Consider the following 21,999-nt stretch of genomic DNA (forward strand, 5'->3'; position numbering starts at 1 on the left):
ACGAACTGTTGGGCAACAAATAGAGCAACTAACGACGTCAATATTAATCCAATCGATTCAAAAACAACATACTTATCAAATAAAGGAGGAAGTTTAGTCCATTTATTTTTATTACATTCTTTTAAATCCATGATGTACATTAAATAATTTTAACATTCTAAACGGTATTAATAAATTAAATGATTAGTCATGAAATTTTACATTTCGTAAATTTTCATTCCCTCCATCACTACTATTTTTTGCAACACCGCTAAAAAAATGGTGATGCATCAAAAGTCGCAGCGTGTGTACAAGGCCTTAAATAAAAATATAATTGCATATACATATAAAAATAATGGTATATATTGAAAATGACTTCACATTGGAACATATATTCATTTAAATTACTCGCATCAAAGCTCACATTCCCAAAATTAGCCACATTTCAAATATAGATGACGCTGTTGTATTCATTTGAAGCTATCATTTCCAAGTGACGAAGTTGTCACAAAAAACACGTGCTAAGACTTTTGACGTTTTCACATTCCACTTGATTTCGCAAAATCAAATCGCCGCAACGCAAGAAAGGTCGTCTAAAGTATAACGTCAAAATTCGTATAGCGTCGTTGTTCGCTCCACGTGAAATTCTTTAAGTGCTGCTCAACAAAATATTTCAAAACATAACAAAGAATAAATAAATAAATATAAATCATTTTTAAAGTTTTAAACGCGAAGCGGGCGCAGAATTAAATTTGAAGAAAAAGTGTTTATTGAAAAGAAATTTAAATAGATACAAGTTGTCCTAGTCGGTCGCCACACGCAAATCTATAGAAGAAGCAACACACACACCCACCCATAAAAATTTGATTTGTATGTGGACGACAACACAACATGTGAGGTTAAAACAGCCAACCCACCAACTCTTCTTAGCACTTCAAAAAGTAAAGTAACCAAAAATCTTTAAGAAGAGTCTAAGCTAAACCACCACCAACAACAAATAAAATAAAAAAATAAGTGAACACGTTTTTAAAAATTGTTAAAAAGTTAAAAGAAGTAACATAAAAGTGCAAAGAAACGAAACAAACACGGAAGGAAGAGGCAGTGGTGAGGAGGAGAATAGTAGATTGACCAGATAGACGAAGAAGTAAAAGGTAAGTTGGCACATGTACAACGAGACTGACGATGATGAAGTTGTTTGCTAAAACCCATGATAAATTGATGTCTGTGTTTGGTTGTTAGCTGTTAAAAGATGAAGTTATTGACCCTCCCTTTCTACAAAAAGAAAAGATCCATACATGCTTTGCATTCCTTTTGGTTTTGGGGGGGGATTCAAGTCTGCCACCGCCAACCGTTACAATTGTTGAAGCAAATAATTGATTTTAGTAAAAGGTCATTGCCTTAAATAACGGTTAACTATTGAAAATTAATTACAGTTATATGTAATTGTGCATATGTGACAAAGAAAAAATATGTTTCATGCGGTATTTGTATGTTTGGTGAGAGTGTGGATAAACAAATGATGGCAAATTTCAGTGCACAGAAGTAGAGCAAAAATGCAACGTGTCAACATAATGGCATTCGTTTAAGTTCAATACGCATTCAATACCAAAAAAATTGTATGGTTTTATCTTCCCCCCATCGTGAGACAAAAGTAATCGCAAAACCCCATTTTCCACCTCCTAAAACCCCCTCTCTAGGCTAGGTCTCTTGCTTAATACCATAGATTGTATTTTAATATGTATGTGGAAAGTGAATAATTAATAATATTCAATGTGGCTATTTTAAAATATATCGTTGAAATTGTTTTGTTTTGATTTAAATATGTTTGTATGTCAGAAAAATTAAGAACATTTTCCTTTGGTATCCAAATCAATTAATAGAAAAGTGACGACAAAAAAAGCACATGTTTGTGTTATTTTTTTTTTTGTTCTCCGTTTACATTGTGTTCTTTTGTTGTTGTGTTATTGTTGTACACAACAATTGTCGTCGTGCATGATGCAGGCATGTTGTCCTCAAACATGTTGCATGGTAGACTTTTTGTTTGTTTTGTTATGGCATTTGTTGTTGGGGAATGTTTGGGATTTTTGATGACCACGATTTATTCGGAATTTTTCGTTATAAATTTCAACATTTCCTATCTTTCTCGTTGGTTCTCTAATTTTTCTGGTTATGGCTGTTGTTTATTCTTTTAGTTCTGTGTTTCTTCTCAATAAAAATTAACAGTATTTTTCAATATTGGGAAAATTTATGACAAAATATCAATATCTCAATACTGCCTATTTTGTTTATACTAGTGACTCATATCCCGCTGAGTTTGGCAAAAATTTGCCACGTGTTTTCATTTGTTGCACTAACCCAATAACAGTGTTGCCATTTCACATAACTTTTACTTTTCTTTGACAAACGCATTGAGCGTAGGTTTAAACTTTAAAGTTTGCGGGAAAGTCGCATGAATTTTATAAGAACAACTCCGGAGCATTTTATTCTGATTCTGTTTCGAACATGCAAGCATCTAAAAATTTTACAATTTTATATGGGTGAATATTGCGAAAAGACTTGTTTTGGTGGTCAAAAACGGCAAAGTGCGAAAATCGGTTTAAATAAATATTTTTCCGTTTATAGAAGCATCGCAACACAGCAAGAAACTACAACATTATTTCATATTACAAAATGACTTATGCCTGATTTAGACTATGCTGGATTTAGCAAATCCAGTGGATTTAAGTTGTCATTTTCATACAACATATGTCAAATAAAGCCAGATAATTGCTAAATCCAGCGTATTCTAAATGAACTTTAACAGATAAGAGATAAGTCCCAATTTTCATTAGGCCATTTTACTTGCGGCAATTGTCAGTTTGTGGGTGAGAGAAGGTGTTGAGAGGCAAAGAGTTACCATATACCTCACCTCTCTCTCCATCAAACTGACAATTGCCGCAAGGAAAATTGCCTAATATAAATAAGGACTAAGACAGAATAGATATACAGTATGCAAAGTTCATATTCGTACACCCCTAAAAAATGAATAAAATCGTTATTTATTCCATATTTTATGTGCAAATATGAAACAATTGATGGGAATTACTAAAACGAAGAAAGATTTAAGAATAACGAAACAAATTTTTAATTTATTCCGTCATTTAGGTATAGATGGCGCCTGTGTGGGCGGCAAAGTTCGTATTCGTACACATATGAGCAATATATTTTTTTGTTCTTTTCTTCTTTTGGAATGCCTCTGCTATAGAAATATGTAAAAATAACTATAATTATACCCTCAGCCTTTAGGCTAAAGAGGGTATTTACACTTTGATACGACCAAAAATGTGCCTCATCGAAATAATGGTTATAGACCCCAAGTATGTTTGTACGATATCCGTTTCAGACAATTTTGAGTAGATCAAGCAATGTCCGTCTGTCTGGTTGGTGCGCACGATAACTCTCGAACGGATCAATGGATTCGGTTCAAATTTTGGGTATCGAAATATTTTGTCCAGATTCGATTTAAGTTCGAAGCTGGGCCATATAGGTCCACTCCTTCAGGTACCTCCCCCTATACGAAGGTACATGTTGCTCAGGGGCAAGTCCATACTTACTGAAAAAATAGCCTAAAAGTTGAAAAACAAACCCTATGACACCATGTTTATGGGTGGAAACGCAAGATAATTCTCGAACGGAAATTCCGATTCCGGCCAAAATTTGGCCTTCGTAATATTGTTTCCAAACTTAGTTTAAGTTCGTAGATAAGCCATATCGGTCCACTCCCTCAGGTACCTACCTACCCCACAAAAGTTCAAAAATATTCGGAAAAAATTGTGCGCACGACAACTCTTGATGGGAGTGACCGATTTGGTCCATACTTTACACATTCTCATAATATCTACCAGATATAGATAAGGTTCGAATATGGACTATATTTGTCCACTCCATCCCGTACCTCCCACACCAAATTTTGGATATGTTCACTTTAAGACCTGCTATTGAATCACTTTGATTTTTGTTGAAGCAACTTACATTCGCTGCCTCAATTACGATGATAAAAGTTGTTTCAGGGGCAAGTCCATACTTCTTGAGAAAACAGCCCGAATGGTGTAAAAACCCCCTATGGCACCCCCATGGTCTATGACGGTCCATTCTTTAAGTGCCTTTTCCGCAAAATTTTTAAATTTTAATCCTAATCAACATTTTTGTCGGTTAGACCAAAATTTTGAAACCCCCTAAATACATAAGTTTTTTTGTGAAAAAAGTGTTTCAATTTGCTGAGGGTATATCTCTGTCGGCAAAGCCGACTGATACTTTTTTACTTGTTTTATTAAAAATTTTGCATGCATAAAAAGTCGGACAAACATTTGAAATTCTTAAGAAAAATGTGGTAGATATGATTAACTATGACAATTTATTCCCTAATATTTGACGAAAATAGCTAATGACAGTCCTTCTGCAACAATATTTGAGGTCTAATATGAAAATATATGCTGTCAGCGTTTGGAAATGCAAAGAAACGTAAAGGCTTCAAACTTACGCCGAAATTCAAAACATGGTAAGAGAAGTTACGCAGCTCATTGGATAGGTGATTCCACAGCCGATCAGCATGAACAACAAAAGAATTTTCTAACAAAGATGTGGTAAAAAAGGGGGAAGAATTATCTGTGTGTTCCGAGTAGATTTTGAAAACGCAAATCGTTCCCGAAGTACTACTGGCAGATGGCAGATCTAAGTATATCGATTTATAAAGAAAAGACACAACACGTTGTTGGATAAAAATTTTAAAAGGTACTTCTAAGAAATTGTACGCATGAGTAGAAATGTGGTCCCTTCTGCTTAAACTGTAAACAAATCTGCAAACCTTTTTAAAAAAGCTTTTCTACTCTCTTCAACTGCTCATCAGTTGTACCTGGTATAACATCAATGCCACAAGAAATAACTGACAGTAGTGCGTGAGCCATATTCCTTTAAAAAAAAAAGGGGCAGGTAGAACTCAGTGCTATATAATTTTCGAAGAACATTTATGATCTTAGGAAACAAAGCATCAATATGTGCAGAAAAATCAAGTTTCGAATCGTTAATGACACCTAGACACTTCATCTTGTCCACGAAATGTATAGGAGAACCATCAATAACCCGCTTGGGCGATGGGCTAGTTCGGCATCGGAAACTCGTCGATTCTCAGCGTTACAGTAACTAGTTCCACTTCTGACCCCTCACAGTGCAATCAACTGTAAACTTTAACATGGGGATGTCATAGGAGGTAACCAATTGACACTCTATACATTACCTGTAGGTGGTATTGTACTAGTTCCAGGTTTACAGTCATATACCAGTTTATTTATAAAAAAAAGTGGTGGGAAATAGTCACACAACTGACGCTTCGTCGTTTACTTGGGGATATATAGGTGTCAATTGGTTCCCTTCGCATTACTTATGGGTCAATTGTGAACTAGTACCACTTACCTCTAGTTTAGGACTATTTAAATTGCGACAATTGGAATTGCTAGCGGGTAGAGAGAAGAAGAGCGCGATTTGCATATTTCCGTCGTATTCCTTTTTTATACCAGAACAATATGAATAATATGAACGAAGATATTCATTCCATCAACACTAGCTTCTGTTATTGGATGCTTCATTTATATTAAAGTTATGAAGAAAATGTAAATGTGAATTATTTATACAACTCGTCGTTTAAGTTAAGTTAATTAAGTCGCAACTGACGCCTCCTCGTTTACTTGGGGATAAAAAGGTGACAATTGGTTCCCTTCGCATTACTTAGCGGCCAATATTTGTACTAGTACTGATTAGAACTAGTTCTGGACTACTTAAATTGCGACAATTGGAATTTTCGTCCCCACAGGGAAGTATATTTACACTACCACCTAGACGACTAGTGGGGCCAAATATCATTGACTTAGATTTAGAAACATTAATCAGCAAATTGTTGCTATCTAACCAATGTGATATGTCGCATAATGTAGACTGCAATTCGGCAGGAGTATTACCACTAAAAAATAGATGAATGTCACCAGCATACAAAAACAGAGTACACCCACGTCTGTGTACACTGTTGGAAATATCATTGATGTATAAAATAAACAGAAGAGGACCCAGGATGGAACCCTGGGGTACTCCACTGTATATATAACGAATATCGGAAACACTACCATTGAATGTAACGAATTGGGAGCGACCCAAAAAAAAAAAAAAAAAGATGAAATTAATGCACAAGCAGATGAATCGAACAAATAATTGGATCGAAGTTTACTTATTATCTTCGAAATATCCAGTCGATCAAATGCTTTGGATAAATCCAATGCAACGAGAACTCCATTTTTCATGCATGTGAATTTTGGGATAGTTTGTGGTCCACAAACATGACATTCAACTATGTTGTTATAGCAGCATGAAACCTACGTAGAAACATAGCTCACCTCTGCCGTCAATGTGGTGATTTACTATTTCCTCGACCTTATCCTGGAGACCATTGCAATTAAATTGCAAAAAGGACTCATTTTCGGGGATTGGAACAGCAACGGCTGGCGTTAAGTGCTGCTTGTGCGGCTGCTGTTGGGGGATTGCAGGGGAGTTGTGTAGTCAGAAGACGAGTCACGGGGGGGCTGGGGGCTGCATGCAGCAATATAGTCCCTGTCATAGTCCATCGCATGGACGACTCCAGAACAACCACTGAAATGCATATCACCGAGGGTTGAGTAATGTGGATGCGGATGTGACAGGGCACTTTGGTCCTGGGATTTCCCGGCAAAGACCAAAAGATTCCGGTATTCCGGGATATGCTGATCCCAAAACAGAAAAGCGATACAAATACAAATTTGTGTACACTAAGGTGGTTGCCGCTGGACGAAATACGGGTGTTGTGCGGTTCCGGGTCAATCCGATATCGAAGAACCCGCCGCCATGCCCCCTGTATTTATAACGGTCATCCTACACAATTTGACTGTCAATTATGTATAGTACCCTCACATGTCCATGATGTGAATATCACTATGTTCTTGACTCCCAAAGACTAAAAACAGTCCTCGTTGATTGGACATGAACCAGGAGATTCAGAAGTTGTTGATCCAGGATCATAGTTAGAGGGCTTATGAAGTCTTATATTTTTGCTGCCACTAGATAATGCTCCCAATGCACTACATCTTTTTACGTGAAAGAAGTCATGATTTTTGCAAGGGCATGGTGCAGTGAGGATACTGTCTAATTTGCTTCTTAAGCACACATTTTGCATTAGTTCTTTGTGGTGAATAAATATATGTACATACATTACATGAAAAGTATTTTGAATTGATTTTTCCATTCATTTAAAATTTGATTCGCAAGCGAGGATATGGGAGAAGATAACATCTATTAGGCGAGGATTTTTTACTGATTTGAGACCTCGGGATTTGGAAAAATTATTTAAAAGAGTTGTGGTAAATTTTAATTAATATTTTTGGCATATTTCTATAAGACGACTCGAATTAAAATTCGTTCAAATTACTACCAAACTCATGTTTTTGTAGAAAATTTTCGTTTGAAAAAAAAGCAGTAGTTTGATAATAGTTCGATCGTCTTAATGAAATTGAAATAAAATGAATATAAAACAATGAAATATATCTCAAATAAAGCATTATAAATAGCGACTGAGTGCAAAATCAAATACTTTTATTCTAGAAAGTTAGCTTTTATTACTCAAAAATACCCAAAAACATCTTAAAATGCTTCTTGCATAGAGTCATCTAAAATTGATTGCATTCTAGCTGCACCATGTCCTTGTAAAAATTATGACTTCTTTCACGTAAAAAGACATAGTCACTTGCACTCATGATTCAACTACTTTTTTGGCTACAAACAAAGATGCAGTCTGACATTTCTTGCACCCATGATGATCTTTATGGATACAAACATTTTGCTGAGTAATTAAAATACCATACAAAAAATTGTTTTTTTGTGTTCTTAAGAATTTTATTTGCAGAAAAGTTATTATAAATGTAAACATTGCTAAAATGTGAAAATTTTATGAAATGGATTCAAATCGGACATTGTCAAAATGTGAAAAAAGGAATGCATTTTTCACGAATATGCGTGGACTGCTTCTAAAAAAGCTATTCAATCACTACTTAACATAGAACAACTTCAAATAAATTTTGCTGGGATGTATTTCATTTTGACAGCCACACCACTCGTGTAAAGATTACTACTCCGTTATAATCTATTGAAATTTATATATCTAGCCTGATGAATTGATGACTCTCAGTAGGTCTTCCAAATCGAGTTCGTAGCGTGAACATAATCTTTGTTGCATTTGTGCAGATACAGGGGAGATGCTTGAACGTTTCCTACTCTTTCCTAGATTAAGGCGCTTTGCATGGTTACAAATAGCCCAGTGACCGATTAACACCAAAATAAGTCTTACCAAGTTCCGTCGATTTTGGCTAATCAGGAACTTTGTGCGTTTGATGTTGTAATAAGGGTATGTAGATTTTGATATTTGACATTTTCAGCCTTCTCCCATCTGGAAGTTCTTCTTTACACTCTCTTTTACTAGCTTTGATGTGTCAGTGTATGATTTTAAGTAAGAAGAAGAAGAAGAAGTACGATATAATCTTTCTTTATGACAAGAATCTCCGCCTCAATCACAATGCAGGTAGCTTTGTTGATGTAAATATGTTTGTTTCTTCCGAGAAGACTCTCGAACAGACTCCACAATTTATCTTAGAGACGTCCATGTGTATAATATGTGGTCCAAGTCAAAACTTTGAACAATGGAGTTTTTGCAAGAATAGACTACTACTTTTTAAACAAACAACCAATTTTAGCTTTGCATTCGATCTTCAATGAATTTGTATTATTATTTTTAAGATACATATAATTATTATTATTGCCCTTTTATGCTTATTACTAAGCTTGCAATTTCATTGTTATCCGGCCATACGGCGTAAAATTGCATGTTATGAAATAAATAATGCGCCATAAGGTCTTTCTTTGTCCACTCCTCGATGTTCCTTTCAGGGTCGTTCGCACGTATTTAGCTTTAAAGTAAATCTGCAATGCAACTCCATTCATTTCGGATAGTTTGCGCTTCATGGAGCCAAAGAATGAACTCGCTATAGTGTGTGCACCATAAGAAATGCTACAATGGTACAGGATTTGATAAATTGTGGACAGTGGCTAAATAATCCTCGAATCCGAGAAAGAAATATAATATAATCAAGTTGTACCATGTAATTTTTGAACATTTCTAGAATAAGAAATAACTATTTCTTGGAAACCATAAAAGATATTGGGTTCTTTGTTAGGTAGGTAGGATTGTTGACTTTAGGAAACGTTTCAATAAATTACCATAGCGTTTACACACGATGATCTATTTTATTTTTCCTCAGTAGTGGTATTCTGTAAATTGTTTTTGAGTCAGCGACAAAAATAGGTCAAATAATATGCTTAAAATTTCGATAATTAACAAAATTTGTCAGTAAGTTAGCAACCATCTTTTATTGGTACTTTTCCTAAATAATTTTAGATTTAATTATACGGATTTTTGTCGGTAACCAACAAATGTGTTACAGAATTTTAATACTGGCACTGAATTGTAGGGAAACTTCAACTTTAGTGGAGTAGAACTTTTTTGGAACAATATGGAACAAAGTTTCGAATTCGCAAAAAGATGCCTGAGAGTGTCCCCAGCTAAAAATTTTTTCCGAGGGCTCAGATTTCCGATTTTTTCTGAGATTTTCTGATTTTTTTAAGAAATTTTGCCGATTTCTCTAATATTTTCTTAGAAATTGTACTGATTTTCTATAAGTTCGTTTTAAGAATCTCTGCACATTTTCTGAAGAATCTTAAGAATTCATTCCGAATTCGTTCCGATTTCTAATCGATTTCTAAGGCTGTTTTTTGTTCGGTTGTTGTCGAAAAACAAAATTACTTGTTATAAAATTCGCATATACAATTTTTAACTTTTTTAAATATAAATGCAACATACAATAATTCATGCTAGTGTTGATAGGTTCAACTTACTCATGCACATTGTTCTACTATTAATCACAAAATGATAACAACAGGCAAATTCATTAGAAAGTTTGAAATTAGAAGCTTCCATAAATAGCACATTAAAAGAAAATTGTCTCTGAGTGGGGGTTGTTCTGTACAGCACGACACGTGTTGTGTCAATATCAAAGGCGTCAGCGTCAAAATTGTTTCCCATTTTTTCAGAAAATCTGAACTTTTATCCGAATTTTTCCAGAATTTCTTTCCGAATTCGGACCGATTTTCTTAAGAAAATCTAAAATTTTCACCGAATTTTCTTCCGAATTCGGACCGAATTCTCTCAGAAAATCTAATATTTTCTCCGAATTTTCCAAGAATTTACTTCCGAATTCGTCGCGAAACTCGAATATTTTTTAAGAATTTCCTTAGAAAATTCTTTCTGAATTCTGTGACCACGTCCATACAACTTTCGTACCGAATTCGGTACGAATTCGGCATCAGAATCGGATATTTTTTCAGAAATTCTGTCCGAATTCGAAACTAATTCGGAAAAAAATGTTAGCTGGGTCCTCTTTCAGCCCATACACTTTTATCGGTTCCGTCCGTTTAACACTTTTTTAAATTTATTGAAATAAAATGGGCAAAAATGTGTCTCCTGTTACCGTTTCCCATATTAATTATAGCTTTTTAAAGAAAAATTTACATTTTTTTAAATATATGAGATTTATGAAAAATCAAGGATTTTTTTTAATTTTTAAAAATTTTAATTTAAATTAAAAAAAATATTTAATCTAAATTTGAAATTCCAAATGAAAAACTTTCATTTGCAAATAGAAAAATTCAAACTACAAATAGAAATATTCGAATTTTAATCGCTAATTGACCTAAAATGTGCATTATTTTTGTCTTTAACCAGTTATAGGATGGCTAATATACAAGTTTCCAGCCTAGGCAACACTACAGGCGCCATTTCACGTCACAAACCAGTAAGGAAAGGATCATTGTCGGGCGGGCCGACTATATGATACCCTACACCACTGTGAATATGTAAAATATATACATGAGATATATCAATTTGAACTGATTTCTATATGACATGGTACACTTATTACTAGACAAAATTCCGTAACGCATTCCAAATTTCATCAAAATTGGAAAGATATGGGGTGTTTGTTGCAGCAAATACGTGAAATCGGGCGAAAATATATATGGAAGCTATATCCAAATCTGAACCAATTTCGATATAATTTCGCACACTTGTTTCTAGACCGAGTTCAGTCACGCAATCCAAAGTTCATCAAAATCGGACGTATATAGCGTGTTTGGTGCAGCAATTACGTCAAATCGGCCAAAAATATATATGGGAGCTATATCCAAATCTGAGCCGATTTCGATGTAATTTGGCACATTTATTTTTAGACTGAATTCAGTCACACATTCCAAATTTCATCGAAATCAAAGATATAGCGTGTTTGGTGCAGCAAATACCTTGAATCGGGCGAATATATATATATATATATATATATATATATATATATATATATATATATATATATATATATATATATATATATATATATATATATATATATATATATATATATATGTGGGAGCACCAAAAGCAATAGCGTTCTTCCTATGGCTAAAAAAATTATATTCCCCAATTTTCAGCTGAATCGGGCAAAAAATGCTACCTGTACGTTGAGAACAAAAATACATGGACAGACGGACGGACATGCATAAATCGGCTCAGAAAGTGATTATATGTATATCCCCAAAGGGAACTATGGGATATAGTTCCGCTTGGATATATGCGTATGAGGCCGAAACAAAAAAACAATCGACAGCGTGGTTCTTCCAAGATGAGCCAAATGCGATGAAAGTTGTTGGTGAAAGAAGCACTTCGAAGCAAATGGTCGCCAGTTTCTTTCCTAAAACTGGCCATGTGGCGACTATTCCGGTTGAGCAGCGTAAGACTTCAATTCTGAGTGATACTCAACAATTTCAAAACAATCTTCAAACAGCTCTTAAATTGAGTTTAGAAGAAAATTAGTAACATCTTTGAACTTGATCAAAGTTTGGAAGAAATATTATGTATAAAGTCGATTACAGCCTGCAAGAGTAATTGTTTCAAAATTATAGCAATCCTATTGTATTTATTATATAAATTATTGCTAACCACTTCCTCCCCATTCTACTAATATTTCTCTTTTTATTCCAAACAGCATTTATTGCTTTTCGAAACTGGTCACATTGCTGCTATTATGGATTCAAGACTATTAAATGTCGTCTATGATGATCCGTTTGACGGAAACTTTACAAAATATGACAATGATACAGACTTTTGGTCCAGTGGAAGCGAGTAAGTTTCAGTTTTGAAATATATTTAGAATATCAAACGGTCATTATTGTGAACATGATTTGTGATTAACTACCGAATTTTTATAGTACCATGGGTATGCAACTAACAGAGACATTGCATGGCATATTGCCTATAGCGCCAACAGATGATTTTGGCAAAGAAGACAATGCAAACGCCTTAACATTACAAAGTAATAAAAATGCGGTAGGTTTCTGAAAAACAAAAAAAAAATCGAAGAGCTAGTAATGAAGCATTAAATAATTTGAAATGTCTTCTTCTTCCCGCTGTTCTCTTCATGGTGTTTATTTTTAAACACAACAGTTTAATTATGAAGACTTTGCTGGTCAGCACTTAACAGCTGGTGGTGCCATCGAAATTGTTACAGTTGATCCAAATGCTGATGGCTATGACAGCGATAGCGATGACAGTGATGATGATGACGATGATGATGACGACGATGAGGATAATGATGTTATTAATCAAACTAATGGCATCGTACATAATAGCCTAATAGAATTTGATCGCCAGAGTCAATGTAGCAACTTGACATTTCGTACAAGAACTGATAGTTCTTCTATAGGAGACTATGAATCACACACAAGTGATTATGATGACACCGACGATGATGATGATGATGACAGTGATGATGATGATGACGACGATGATGATGATGTCAGTGAAGAGGCCCACAATGCCTATGTTATTGGCCAAATGGGTAATATGCAAATACCCCCCACAGCAGCAGCACCCCACATAACACAAGCAAATTTGCTAAATCAAAATGAGTCACTTTTAGCCCTGAATGCTGCTACACTTCAACAACATCTTATAACACCCGATAATAATGATATAATGCTAGATACAGCCTATCACAAAAATCGTACCATGAGCACAAATACCATTAATTCTGATGTTGATGCTTTGGGTTTGAATATCGATGCTAATAATTTTGATTTAGCTGAATTTATAACAAAAGATGATTTTACAATTAATCCGGTTAGCGAAGATTTGGCAGCAATAACAGCACCGGCTGTAAATACCCATGTGGCAGCTGCAACAGTCATACCACCAAATACACAAATTATTTCATCTTCTAAATCCATAGATTCCGATTCGGAATCGGATATAATTGTTGATGTTGAAACCGTAGAGGCAGATGATGATGAGGATGTAAATTCATTGAGAAAAGCCTCAGAGCTTTTGAAACAACCAACCCAAAATAATGATATTCAAGTGGGAGAGGTGCAGGCAAAACAAATACCAGAGGAAGATTTGTCATTTGTGGATAATACCACAAAAGATCCCTCCTGGAGTCCAGGGCAACAACAACAATCGGTGAAAAAGGTGGAAAATAGTAAAAATGAGGTAAGATTTTTTTTTATAAGGAGAGTGAGAGTTAGAAAGAGATCTAAATTTGCATAAATTTTCCCTTTGTTACAGGAAAAACAAGCCACCAAACAAAACAATTTTCCCAAAACTATAACATTAGTTCCTAATAAAAAACAATGCGACCTTTTAAAGGGGAAATTTGGTAAAGGCAAAGCAGCAAAGATTACCCAGAAACCAGCAAAACCCTTGCCAAAGGCGGGAAGCTGCAACACACAGCAGAAAGAAACGAAGATTGAAACAACACCCCCCATAACAGAGAGAAAAACTGGCATTGGCATGGGTGGTAAGAATTTGGCCTTATTGCGGTATCACGAACGTACCAGTATATCTGAACAAAGTTCAGAGGAGAATACAACCCCTGTTAAAATACAAAATCCTGCTCCTCCCCTCAACATTAAGCAGGAGCAGAAGACAACACCACAAAAACCAACATCCCAAATTGTTAAAAAGGAGCCAGAAACCCAGGAAGTAGAAGAAGAACTCCCCACATCTCCACAAAAAGCCACAGCCGCTTGTAAACGGAAACTAAACTTAGAGGAATATAAAAAGAGGCGCAGTGACACAATACCAAGTGTCGCCAGCATAATTCCCACAGCTAAGGCAAAGTTCCAATCTTATAAAATACCAAAGTTGGAAGATAAAACAAACAGCAGCAACAACAACAGCACACCAGGAAACCACAATGACAAAAATGCGCAGCAACAAAAACAAACTGCAACAACAACCAACACAACGACACAAAAACACAGTAATGAGGTCAAGACTGTGGTTAAAACGCTAAAAGAACAACAAAGTCAACCTCCAAAGACCACCAACCATGTCGATCCCATAACAGAGGCTAAAAACAAAGTTTTGCGCATGCAGGAATTGAAAAAGGCCCAACAGATGCGCATCATTGATTCAACAATATCAGCAAAGGTGCCAAGAGTTACAAAACTTCCACCCCTTAGGGAAATTGTCAAAGATTCTCCTTACTTCACTGAAACAGGCGATAATGCCAATCAATCCTTTAAATGTCATCCAGACTATGAAGAAATCATTATTGTATCAGCTAGTTGTAATACAGATATTTCCATACCACCACTACCAAATCCATCTTTACAACCAGTAAATACAGCCTCTCGCTCGTTGTTGAAATCATCAGCTTTACTCTCTACCATAACGAACACCTTTCAAAAAGTTAAAGCCGTTGATAATGGCAAAATATCCACAAGTTCTCTCATTGCCAGTATACAGGATGTTGTGGTGAAGAAAACCCTACCCGTTGAGAATCCAGAAGATAACGATTCACCCACAAATAGTACACAAAAGTCCGAACAACATGGTGAAGATAAAATCATTATGCATTTGCGCAAAGATAGAATACGTAAACGTACCGCTACCATTGCCATACAGACTGATTTACAACCAGAATTTCCACCATTGCCATTACCCAAGGGAGCCATGCAGCATAAATCTCGTGAACGTATGCGTAAACATCGTAAACGTCAATATCGTAAGCATAGAAATGATGATAGTGCATCATTATCTTCGGAATATTCTTCAGATGAAGATCATCACAACAACCATCACCATTCGGATCATTCAAATTCTTCGTCAATTTTGCGTTCACGTGATAACAGCTCTTCCTCATCTCAGGAACGTATGCGTATCTATGATAGTGCCATTGGAACGGGAGGCTATTCCTCAAGAAGTAGTCGTAAACATCGTAGCTCCATGTCATCATCATCATATTCCGAATCACTGGATCGTGAAGCACGTGGCCGTCGTCAACGACGCACCAGCTATAAACAACGTTCGTCACGACGCAAACGTTCATCTGGTTCACCATATAGTTCCTCTTCGTATACCTCGGATTCAGATCGTTCGCGAAGTCCATTGTATCGTCGTTCACGTAGTAGATCAAATTCACGTGGTTCACGTTCCCGTTATTCATCAAATCGTCAAAATAAGAAGAACTTTGTCGATCGTAATGTTTCACAACCAGCTGTGGAAGAGCGTCGTATTGTTTATGTCGGAAGGATAGAGCAGGAGACAACGAAGGATATGTTGAGGCGTAAATTTTTACCCTACGGTACAATTAAACAGATTAGCATACATTATAAGGATACGGGGTAAGTGTGCAAAAAAAAACTTAAAATTTATAAGTAAACTATTATTGCCATATAAAAGTGGGAGCAATAAGGGATTGAGAGAGATTTTGATATAGGTAAAGGATTATTTAGAATAATGGCCATTAAACTGAAAATCTAAATGAGGTGGTTCGATACAGAACTTCCCATTGATTTTTTGGTTTTATCCTTCAATACCTTTAGAGTAAGACATGTCCGATAATAGAGACCATGTCTCTAGAAGTATGAACTTCCCTCGGGAGAGATCTATATCGTTGTAATCAGGGTTCTAAGGACTACCTATGGTAAAAATTTCAACCCGATCCGAGAAGTGTTCCTAAACGATACTTGTTCCATGATTTTTTTGTTGATAGATACCACCTAATATGAATCGGTGTGCACTCATTGATATGAGAGTAGTCTCCGTTGTCCCATCTGGGATGTTTGTGGAACAATTATTATATTATTATTATAGATACAAATTTTATATAGACAATCTTATTGATATATATTATATCTGCATGTTTTATTTGTTCCGTGACCCCTAGTACAACGCGATGAAGAATATTTTCCCCGTTAACACCACCCTCTAAAATGTAATGTTTTAGGAAATTTGAAATTTGGGGATGCTATGAAATTATAATATTTTTTGATTGGGACACAGTTGTTATAAGCCTTTTATATTAACATCAATTCATTTCTGCGTGACCCATTTTAAAATTTGGTGAAGAATTTTTTTCTCTTCAAAATGAAATGTGGGAATTTTTTAAATCAATTGAAGAGGTTATGAAATGAAATTAACATAAAACAAGTAAGAAAGTATCAGTCGGCTTTGCCGAAACAATTTTTTCCCAAAAAAACGTATGTATTTTGTTTTTTTTTTAAATTTTGGGAATTTGAACCGACAAAAATGTTCATTAGGATTAGAGATCAAAAGTTTTGCGGAGGAGATACTAAAAGGAATGGATCTGCATTGACCATTATGGAAGTGGATCTCCAGCCACTACATATGGTGACATAGGGGTTTTTTACACCTTTCGAACTGTTTTCCCGAGAAATATGGACTTGCCCCTGAAAAACGTTTGCCATCGTAATTGAGGCAGCGAATGCAAGTTGCTTCAACAAAAATCAAAGTGATTCGAGAACAGGTCTTAAAGTGTACTTATCCAAAATTTTGTGTGGGAGGTACCGGATGGAGTGGACAAATTTTGTCCATATGTGAACCTGATCTATGTCTGGTAGATATAGGATGTGCAAAGTTTGGATTACATCGGTCACTTCCTTCAAGAGTTATCGTGTGCACAATTTTTCTGAACATTTTTGAACTTTTGTGGGGGAGGTACCTGAAGGAGTGGGCCGATATGGCTTATCTTCAAACTTAAACTATGTTTGGACAAAATATTACTAAGGTCAAATTTTGGACCGAATCGGCAGTTCCGTTCGAGAGTTATCTTGCTCTCCAACCACCTCACACGGTGTCATAGGGGTTTTTTGCAACTTTCAGGCTTTTTTCTCAGGAAGTATGGACTTGCGCCTAATGAAACTTGTACCGTCGTATGGAGAGCAGTGAATACAAGTTGCTAAAACAAAAATCAGAGCGATTCGAGAGATGGCCCTAAACTGAACTTTCCCGAAATTTTGTGTGGGAGGTACCCGAAGGAGTAGGCCGACTGAGTCTATATTGAAACATTATCTAAGTCTGGTACACATTTTACGATGGGCAAAGTATGGACCAAATAGGTTACTCCCTTCAAGAGTTATCGTGCGCACAAATTTTCCGAACATTTTCGAACTTTTGTGGGGGAGGTACCTGAAGGAGTGTACCGATATAGCCCATCTTCGAACTTAAACTAAGTTTGGGCAAAATATTACGAAAGCCAAAAATTTGAACCGAATCGGTTCATCCGTTCGAGAGTTATCGTGCGCTCCAACCAGCCAGACAGACGGACGGACATTGCTCAATCGACTTCAAATTGTCTGAAACACATTTCGTCCAAACATACTTGGGGTCTAAAACCATTATTTCGATGAGGCACATTTTGCCCGTATGAAAGTGTATATACCCTCGTTAGCATAAATGCTGAGGGTATAATAAACATCTTTTAAATTGTCTCAAATTCCAATTTTTATTGATATTTATTATATTTAGAGCTTCCATTTATTCGGTGACCCATGTTAAAAATTGATGAAGAATATACTCTTCTTTAACGCCATTCCTGAAAATTGAAGTGTTATAAGAATTATAGAATCAATTCGGAGAAGCTATGCAATTAATATGAAATGAATTCATTGATAGATCCATATATGATATCTATTACATATCGTCACCATAAATGCCCGAAGACGTAACCCACAAAACCAAAACTTTACAGGAGAAGCAAAAAACGTTATAAAATTAAAAACTGTTTTACGGAATATTAATCTTATAAAGGCGAGTATATGGGATATTATCGATCATATACGAAGGGGAATAAGTAGTGAAACCAAAACCGCTGAATTGCTTAGTTTCGAGATCTTCCATTACCACAAAATCTGCAATACTATCCCATTTTCCGAAATGCCATTTCTTGAATAGGATCGTTGTTTTTGAACGTAGAAGCTTGAAATTTAGCCAAAGCATGTATTTTAGCTTTATGTATCAGATTACGTCAAAAAACGAATTTCGATTTTCATGTCGGTTACGTCTTCCGGCATTTATGGTGACGATATACAGGTTTTATTTGTTCGGTAACCCATAGTACAATTTGATAAGAATATTTTCTTCCTCGACACCAGCCCCCACCCAAAAATGAAATGCAGTTGAAGATTTAACATCGATTCGGGAAGATATGAAATTTATTCCAAATAATTTGTTATATAAACGAACTTGATATAATTTTTTTCGAATCTATTATATCTACAGGTTTGACTCCAACCCAAAGCCATAATTCATTTGCCTTGACTCCCAACCAAAGGCATATTAAATAAAATGAATTGATTGTTATAGGAACTTTAACGTTGATTCGAAAGAGCCATTAAACTTTTCAAGAATTATCTCTTTCTCTGTGCCGACACGGTGCGCCTTCCTTAACTAATTTTAAATGGAAGGTGCTTACAACTGGGAAGTTTTTGCAGATTCTGAAACTACAATGCTCATAGATGAGAAATATCTAGAAACAAAAAAATCGCCGGAGGGATTTTCAAATAAATCGTGATTTAAGTTCACATTATTAGGGGTTCTTTAGGTTTTCATGATTTTGCTTCGAAGCGGCGCATCTTATGTAAATGGGCCTAAAGAAAATTTTGTAGCTGTGAAAATTCACAAGATTGACCTTTATGATACTTTCGTAGGTTTCACCGTTTTTGAGATATAGAAGTTCAAATTGAGACACCATGCATTGACTGTATCGCCTCCTTATAATACAATGTCATTACTGCAATTTCCCAAATAAAACTTATATATCTTGAAAATGGAACAACCTAGGAAAAAAATAAATCATCCAGTCGTGTAGAGAATTTTCACAGCTTCAATATTTTCTTTAGTCCCATTTTGATATGACTTGCGGTTTCCAAGCAAAATCTTGAAGACTTAGGATAAAAACCTAAAAATTTGAACTGAACCTCTATATCTCAAAAGTGATAAAACCTAAGAAAAAACCCAGAAATCAGTCTTATAGAGAATTTTCACAGCTTCAATATTTTCTTTAGACTCATTTCGATACGACTTGCGGTTTCCAAGCAAAATCGTGAAAACCTAAAAAAACCCTAAAATTGTGAATTTTGATAGCGATTTATTTAAAAATTCCACCGGCGATTTTTTTTGTTTTCTTTATTTTTCTTATCTATGAACATTGCTGTTTCAGAATCCGCGAAATTTTCCCATGTGTAAGCGGATTTCATCAAAAGTTGGTTAAGGCGCACTGAGCATGATATTGTTTTATAAGGAGGCGATACAGTCAGAGCATTGTCTCAATTTGAACTTCTATATCTCAAAAACGGTAAAACCTACGAAGATATCAAAAGGTCAATCTTGTGAAAAATTTTCACAGCTACAACATTTTCTTTAGACCCATTTACATAGGACTCGCGGTTTCCAAGCAAAATCTTGAAAACCTAAAGAACCCCTAAAAACGCGATTTATTTGAAAATCCCTCCGGCGATTTTTTTTGTTTCTTGATATTTGTCATCTATGAGCATTGTAGTTTCAGAATCTGCAAAAACTTCCCAGGTGTAAGCACCTTCCATTTAAATTTGGTTAAGGCACACCGTGCCGATTGTTGCCTAATAAAGGGGAATGGCTCTTCAGCAGATTGTCTCAAATGTTTTTGGACTTTATTGCTTTTAGCATAAGTCCTTACAGCGGCATTCGGTTTGATCTTTAATAAAGTCCCCAGCAGATTTCGCTATAAAATAAATTCCTATATAAAGGAAACATATTTGATATTATAATAAAATTCCCTATGAATCTATTAAATAGACTGGGGTTTAACAAATCTTAGGTAAGAACAAAAAAAAGTATCAGTCGGCTTTGCCGATAGAGATATACCCTCAGCCAGTGTAAATTGAAACACTTTTTTCCCAAAAAAAAAAAAAAAACTTATGTATTTAGGGGGTTTCAAAATTGCGGGCGTAGAAAAATGTTCATTAGGATTAAAGTTCAAAAGTTTTGCGGAGGAGGTACTTAAAGGAATGGACCGACATAGACTATGGTGGTGCCATAGGGGGTTTTTACAACCTTCGGGCTGTTTTCTCAAGAAGTATGGACTTGCCCATGAAGAAACTTTTACCATCGCAATTGAGGCAGCGAATGTAAGTTGCTTCAACAAAAATCAACGTGATTCGATAGCAGGTCTTAAAGTGAATTTTCCGAAATTTTGTGTGGATTTTTTTTTCAACTTTCAGACTATTTTCTCAGGAAGTATGGACTTGCCCCTGATGAAACTTGTACCTCGTATGGGGGAGAGTGAATACAAGTTGCTACAACAAAAACCAAGGCGATTCGAGAGCAGGTCCTAAACTGAACATTTTCGAAATTTGGTGTTGGAGGTACCCGAAGGAGTTTACCGATTGAGTCCATTTTGGAACCTTATCTAAGTCTGATAGAAGTTTCACGATGTGCAAAATATGGAACGAATCGGTTACTCCCTTCAAGAGTTATCGTGCGCACAAATCTTCCGAAAATTTTCGAACTTTTTGTGGGGGAGGTACCGAAAGGAGTGGACCGATATAACCCATCTTCGAACTTAAACTAAGTTTGGACAAAATATTACGAAAGCCAAATTTTGAACCGAATCGGTTGATCCGTTCGAGAGTTATCGTGCGCTCTAGCCAGACAGATGGACGGACATGGCTAAATCAACTCCAAATTGTCTAAAACACATTTCGTCCAAACATACTTGGGGTCTAAAACCATTATTTCGATGAGGCACATTTTGTATACCCAATTGAATAGCTTATACATTTTTATACCCTCAGCATTTATGCTAACGAGGGTATATAAACTTTCATACGGGCAAAATGTGCCTCATCGAAATAATGGTTTGGACGAAATGTGTTTCAGACAATTTGGAGTCGATTTAGCAATGTCCGTCCGTCTGTCTGTCTGGCTGGAGCGCACGATAACTCTCGAACGGATGAACCGATTCGGTTCAAATTTTGGATTTCGCAATATTTTGCCCAAACTTAGTTTAAGTTCGAAGATGGGCAATATCGGTCCACTCCTTCCGGTACCTCCCCCACAAAAGTTCGAAAATGTTCGGAAAATTTGTGCGCACGATAACTCTTGAAGGGAGTAACCGATTTGGTCCATACTTTACCCATCGTAAAATGTGTACCAGACTTAGATAATGTTTCAATATAGACTCAATCGGCCTACTCCTTCGGGTACCTCCCACACAAAATTTCATTCAGTTCAGTTTGGGGCCATCTCTCGAATCGCTCTGATTTTTGTTTTAGCAACTTGTATTCACTGCCCTCCATACGACGGTACAAGTTTCATTAGGGGCAAGTCCATACTTCCTGAGAAAATAGCCTGAAAGTTGCACAAAACCCATATGACACCGTGTGAGGTGGTTGGAGAGCAAGATAACTCTCGAACGGAACTGCCGATTCGGTCCAAAATTTGGCCTTAGTAATATTTTGTCCAAACATAGTTTAAGTTTGAAGATAAGCCATATCGGTCCACTCTTTCAGGTACCTCCCCCACAAAAG

The 21,999-nt window shown here is 35.9% G+C and overlaps 1 protein-coding gene across 1 annotated transcript in view; it reads left to right on the forward strand.

Annotated features, from left to right (window-relative positions):
- The first annotated feature begins 522 nt into the window (after positions 1 to 522).
- Positions 523 to 21,999, forward strand: part of srl (PGC-1 family member spargel) — a 31,542-nt gene continuing 10,065 nt past the window's right edge. The window contains exons 1-5 of the mRNA XM_073960152.1: positions 523 to 1,130; positions 12,174 to 12,310; positions 12,397 to 12,514; positions 12,632 to 13,675; positions 13,751 to 15,813. Of these exons, the coding sequence (XP_073816253.1) occupies positions 12,213 to 12,310; positions 12,397 to 12,514; positions 12,632 to 13,675; positions 13,751 to 15,813 (3,323 nt within the window). The 5' untranslated portion in view covers positions 523 to 1,130; positions 12,174 to 12,212. The remainder of the gene's footprint in view (positions 1,131 to 12,173; positions 12,311 to 12,396; positions 12,515 to 12,631; positions 13,676 to 13,750; positions 15,814 to 21,999) is intronic.

Source organism: Musca autumnalis, unplaced genomic scaffold (assembly GCF_047663935.1).
Source record: "Musca autumnalis isolate F117 unplaced genomic scaffold, ASM4766393v1 scaffold_1, whole genome shotgun sequence".
NCBI lineage: Eukaryota > Metazoa > Arthropoda > Insecta > Diptera > Muscidae > Musca > Musca autumnalis.